The following is a 5,876-nucleotide window of genomic DNA, read 5'->3' as shown; positions in this document are numbered from 1 at the left end:
TTACTAATATTGTGTTCATTAGTACTACCTCAATAATGAGAGCATGTATATATGCAAAAGCTAAATTTTTTATATGTATATATGTGATACATATACACAATATAATAAGTATTTAAGTTTCTTGCTTTTGTTTTTCAAATACAGGTTGTGTATCATCCAATGGTAAACAATAACCGATGGTGGTATGTCATCCCTATATCTAATTGTTCAAAACCAATATATGGTAATATTACCGACATAGAGATAGTAGATGACAATCCAACAATTAATGATGATGTACATGATGACACCATAATGGATGATATACGTGATATAGTACAAGATGAATCTCGCGAGGATGTTCAAGGAAACACAGAAGAGGACAATAATGTGATTGTCGATGATATTGATGAAGTTATTGAGCAATATAGCAACACATCTGATAGTGGGATAGACTTATTTGTTTCATTACCTCTTGGTAACATAGACTTAGAAGTAGATAGTTTAGCAAGGGCTGATCTCATTGAAGATGAGATGAATCATTCACTGTAACATACTTAATTTTCTTAATGATTCAATGTGTATTCTTAATTCTATGGTTTTTATCATGCGCATATGTGCATACTCAAGAATCAACAGTCAAGTTTCAAGCTAAATTGAATTTTTCATAATAAAAAGGAAGTATTTTTTATCATCTTCAAGTAGAGAAATTACGGGATACATGCAATGCTTGCTACTAATTGTATAATAAGGTTTCTGTCGCTTGCCGCTAATTACTTATATCAGGCTTGTCAACTGGAGGAACTGCCATTCATTAGAGAGCAATGCAAAAATAATTATTAACTCTAGTTTTTTAATTATATTAAGTCAGGTGGTTAAATAATTACGCGTCTGAAGGCGCGTCTATATTAGCGTCTATTTACGCGGATATATAGATGCAAAATTCGCGTCTATTTACATGCTCTTTTACATGCACATATAGATGAAATGATAGACGCGCCCGACTTTGCACATCTAACATGCGTGTCTATGCCTCGTTTCTATTGTAGTGAAAGTTGCTATATAGATAGTTGTGATAATAAACTTACTATATAGTAAGTTAATTAAAAAAATTTTCTACATAATAAGTTAACCAGAAAGATCTTTCTATATAGGAAACTATCTTTCTAGATTGGCAATCTAGTAAACTTTGATTTTTCCTATATTAGATGTTTTCTAGTTATGTAGAAATATAACTAGTATATTCTCTTTTTTCCATATATAGAATGTGGCTTAGAGTTTCTTGTGCCAATTTGCGGAGGCTCAATTGGCCTTGATGGATGGGGTGGAGGCTGTTTCATGGCTATCAACTACTAAAGCACCTAGTAGTTGATGCACCTATATGATGCTAGCCCAAGAGTTGAGGCGGTGATGCAACACACAAAGGCGTGGCGATTGTGAGGTGGAATGTTCAAACAGTGATGGAGGGATCAATCCTAATCTCTCTCTCTCTCTCTCTCTCTCTCATCTCCGGACTTTGTCTCCAAGTGCAAATACAACATGTTTGCAGGTGTAAAGAAAAAATCACATCAACATTTAAGCTATATGTAGTTTATATGGACATCATCTGAGCAAGGATATGCAGTTGAAAAGCATTGCCTAAATGTTGTGTATGCAATCAAAACTATGTTCTTTGTTAGGTAATTACAACATCACCACCAGCTTGTATCGCTTCAAAGACAACTATTACAATATTATTTTCTCATCCCTTAAGTGACATTGCCCGTTGCTTAAGTAGCACCCATAATTTTCTTTTCCAATTTAGAGCATTCCAGCATGCTTTCTTCCTATTAATGGAGGGTTCCAATGGCCTATTAGGACCAACATTGTTCACAAAATTACCAAAAGTCATTTTTGTTCCTTTGTCCTAGTTGTTGGAATATTGAAATACACCTAGTCAAAAGAACCGCTACTAGTGAGAAAGGGTGTGTGCCTAAAATACACATTGTCGGCATAGATTATTGAGAGACAAATGTGCTTAATTAGATTGTACATACAATGAGGGTGGATGTGATCACAAGAATGTAGGTTTTGATAGAAAATTGCATGCAGTAGACATATGGTCTATTTCATAAGCTAGTAAAGAGGGTGCTATTGTTCCTAACTTTCTAAGCTGTTCATTGATAGGCCCATAAAACAACAGTCAGCTCCTGATTGTGCACATGTATAGCCATATCAAGGTTCATCATAACATATGCATCCAATATTTGTAACGCATTTGGACAATCAAGCGGTGCATCTATCCCTATTTCACATTGACATGTCTTGATGTAGGCATATCAAGACTCTCTAAAACAGATGCATACGAATTTGCACAATTGATAAGTGTGCCATCCATCCCTATTTCATATTGCTTGATACTTCTTCATCTTTTTTGTTTTGTTTCTATGATGTATATCAATATTGAGATGGCACATAGTGAAAGGGAAAAAATACTAGGTATTGGCAAAGAAATCTACGTATTGGAGCTAGAGTTTGAGTGAGCAATGAAAAGACCAATAGATTATAAATTAGCAAAAGAAGATAATAAGAACTATTTATCTCTAAATTTTGTCAACGCAAAACTCCAAAACATCTCTAGCCAAATAAATCAAAACTTTGGGGTGATTTTAAACAATGGATCAATCGAATGTCAAATAAGCTAAAACTTTAGGCAGTTAGCTCGTTAACAATTGATGTGTATTAGGCTACAGCTTTGCTAAGTGTTTTGATGGAGAACTATTGAGGGCCGTTATACCATCATTTTCTGTCAAACACATAAGAGCTTTTAGCATCGAATCACTCATATTGATGCATAGAGCCATAAGTAAAAGGAACCGGAAAACGTTAGGATATCTTGATACATTTGTGACGAATTAATACAAGAGTTAAAGTTATACATCTAATGTCACTCCAAATTGTCAACCTTTGTAGCCATTCACATCTGATAATAGCCTTTACAGCTAGGTTTGTGGTCCCATAGAGGAAAAAGTAGATCAGAAATTAGTGGCTAGCTAGGCTTTGAGTAGCTGTATTAATGACTATATTAGGTGATGATGTTTCATCATATAATACAAAGGGATCTATATTGATCCGTCACACTGTCATAGTGCCGTGAAGCTATGGGAGAGAGTGATTTGCAAAGGGACAACACATGATTCACATCGTGGTACAGTTGATGAGGAGGACCCAAGAGCTGGAGCATGTTGGCCCAATACATGAGTTGCTGATCCTTGGTTTGGTCTTCAATGCCAATCAACTTGTCCTCAATACTTTTGCAGCTATCCGCGTCGTCATAATGAATGTCATTATGATGATCTGCTGCTACCTTCAACAAAGCTTCATCGCAGCTAATATTGCTGACGCAGTCGCTCGATGGGCCGCTGCTGCATTCGGAGCTACTCAAGGCACCGATGAGGCCCGAGTTAACAAAAAATCTGTCATTCATGATCAGAAGCGGGTCGATGTTCTGATCATCGCCTCCTGCAGTCATTTGATCAACTATAGGATCATCATTAATTGGGCCGGAGCTGTCCGATTGGGGAACATATTGGGCCGGCCACGGATTATGATTAACCGTACTGTGTACTTCAGCTGAATTACCATTGAGGAAATCAGTTGTGCCCAATTGGGCGTGATCTGATTGCAGCTGTGCGACCAGGTGTTGATGCTCAGCTGCCGCTTGCAAGCTGTAATTGATCATGTGAGCATTCACATAATCGAGCTCCTGGCCTGACGAGATATGATCATGCTCAGTACTGTTAGTTGCTGAATTAGGGATAATCAGAGGACTAGGGGGTCGATCAGTTGTTGTAGTACTGTGATCAAGCAGTACGGAAGAGAGATCATTAAGATTAGGGAACCCATTAAAATTGGGGATATTATTTTGCAGCTGGCTTATGAGTAGCATTTTGCGATTAGTTTCGTAATTAGCATAGCTAGGGGTAGCAGCTGACGAGCCGTTTTGATGCATCTGCATAATCTGCTGTTGCAGTTGCGCTTGATGGGCCATCATCTGGAGATGAGGGTCACACCGACGGAGATTAAATGACACGGCAGGGTCATTGATGCGTGCATCGGCTAGATCGCTAAGTATACTAGCTGTGGATGATGATGATAATGGTGATGATGATGATGATTGAGGAGGATTAATAGGGGCAGCAGCACTAGCTGTGGTCTGATTATTAACGCTGGCGCAGTACCTCCGCCATGCGTCGTACCAGTTCAAAAAATTAGTTTGGCTGTTGTAGGCGCTTATGACCTGAGCAGGCAGGTGGGTCACCGGATCGATCCCCATCTGCCACAGCTTCTTCTTGAGGTGCGTGTTCCAGTAATTCTTAATCTCGTTGTCGGTTCGGCCTGGAAGGTGGGAAGCAATGCTGGACCACCTGCATTTTCATCAAAGAATCACGACGATAATCAGTCTCAGAAACGTTTGGTCTTTGAGTATTATAAGCTTAAATCACTTAATCCGTAAACAATCTGACGAAACAGTCAACTTTTTGGAATTCCTAACTTGAACAGAAATAATACAGTAAACAATCTCGCGTTTACATTCCTCAGTGAGCGGTAGTGAAGATGTGATTTGTCTTTTTTTTTTTCTGATAATTGATAATTACCTGTTGCCCAGCAAGCTGTGGAGGTGGATGATGGAGCGCTCTTCATGGGCAGAGAAAGTGCCGCGCTTGATATCAGGGCGCAGATAATTCGTCCATCTCAAGCGGCAGCTCTTCCCGCACCTCGAAAGCCCTGCATTAATTTAATCCATTCATCAAATCCGACTAATTCAACCTATGCAGAAGAACTCACAGAGAACCATCATCAAACCGTGGGGAAGTCTAATAAATGATTGTATCAATCCTTGGCGAAAGTCTATTATTAAACCAATAATCGGGAAGGATTATTGTCATGGTAAGATGGTGCAAATCAATGTCTTCTTATAACCGATCAGTTTCATTTATTATCGCAGAGCCAGCGCAAGGTTAATCATTCAAGAAGATCGAATTCCTAGATTATCTGAAAAATTATATTCGGATTAAGTCCATAGAAATTATACCAGCTAATTTAGGGAGAGTGCGCCAGCTGCCATGGCCGCGGTTACGCTTAATGAAAGACACAAGCTTCTCATCTTCCTCGGGGGTCCATGCGCCTTTCTTAAGCCCAGCAGCCTTATCACAACAGGGGGAGCGTCCCATACTTACCAATCAGAATTGATCAGCCCGACCAGCTTGCAGCTGATGACTGGTCGATTCAGATGAGATGAATTAAAGCGGCAGCAGTACTTGACGGTGATCAGTAGTAGTGTACCAATGAACTGGGAAACACAATTTCCAACTAGTATGTATGTGTGTGTGTATATATATATATATATATATATGGTGTATTTGTGTGTATGTGTGTCCCAAATGATTGTATTCTAACAACGAAGGGTAATGGAATAGGCTGCCTCGACTTCCTCCAGTGACTTTACTTTATATTATAGTTCTTTGTTACCCGTGTGTGTGTGTATTTATATATGAGGTCATTCCACGTCTTGTGAAAAAGAATGTGGGTGGCCACTTTGCCGTGATAATCTACAAGTTCACACGCGTCCCTTTTTCTCTAGACTTTTACTTACTGAGTCAAAAGCCTGCCCCTAGTACTTCCATCCTTACAACTCACGCCCATGATCTGGTCCTTTGTACGTTTTGTAGCCTTTTGCACAATTAAGCCCTTTGATTTCACTTGAGATATCACCTTCCAAGTTGGAATTCTCAATGTTCATCACCACTTGTTCAATGCACAGAAATTATTATAGGTCAAATGTGGGTACCAAGTCTTAGATGGCTCATAACCCATGACACCTACTACCAAGTTTTTGACATGTCCCTCCGTAGACC

General features: G+C 39.0%; 1 protein-coding gene across 1 annotated transcript; it reads right to left on the bottom strand.

Annotated features, from left to right (window-relative positions):
- Window positions 1–2,915: 2,915 nt before the first annotated feature.
- On the bottom strand, window positions 2,916–5,409 carry LOC148016922 (uncharacterized). The gene is made up of 3 exons (XM_087662648.1): window positions 5,054–5,409; window positions 4,617–4,746; window positions 2,916–4,385 (listed from the first exon to the last, which is right to left on the bottom strand). The coding sequence occupies exons 1-3, from the start codon at window positions 5,190–5,192 to the stop codon at window positions 3,062–3,064; spliced, it is 1,593 nt and encodes a 530-aa protein (XP_087518774.1). The 5' UTR covers window positions 5,193–5,409; the 3' UTR covers window positions 2,916–3,061.
- Window positions 5,410–5,876: the final 467 nt, after the last annotated feature.

This window comes from Lygodium microphyllum, chromosome 22 (genome assembly GCF_053477565.2).
Source record: "Lygodium microphyllum isolate KBCC chromosome 22, Lygodium_microphyllum_v1.1.10, whole genome shotgun sequence".
Classification (NCBI taxonomy): domain Eukaryota; kingdom Viridiplantae; phylum Streptophyta; class Polypodiopsida; order Schizaeales; family Lygodiaceae; genus Lygodium; species Lygodium microphyllum.
Note: the sequence above shows the minus strand (reverse complement) of the source record. Positions and strands in the feature narration are given on the sequence as shown.

Bases quoted from the DNA above. Each gene is read 5' to 3' on its own strand.
- LOC148016922 (XM_087662648.1), bottom strand. From the start codon at position 5,192: ATGGGACGCTCCCCCTGTTGTGATAAGGCTGCTGGGCTTAAGAAAGGC. The intron at 4,747-5,053 runs GTATAATTTCTA...AAATTAATGCAG, and splicing joins CACTCTCCCTAAATTAGCTG to GGCTTTCGAGGTGCGGGAAG. The intron at 4,386-4,616 runs GTAATTATCAAT...ATGAAAATGCAG, and splicing joins CACAGCTTGCTGGGCAACAG to GTGGTCCAGCATTGCTTCCC.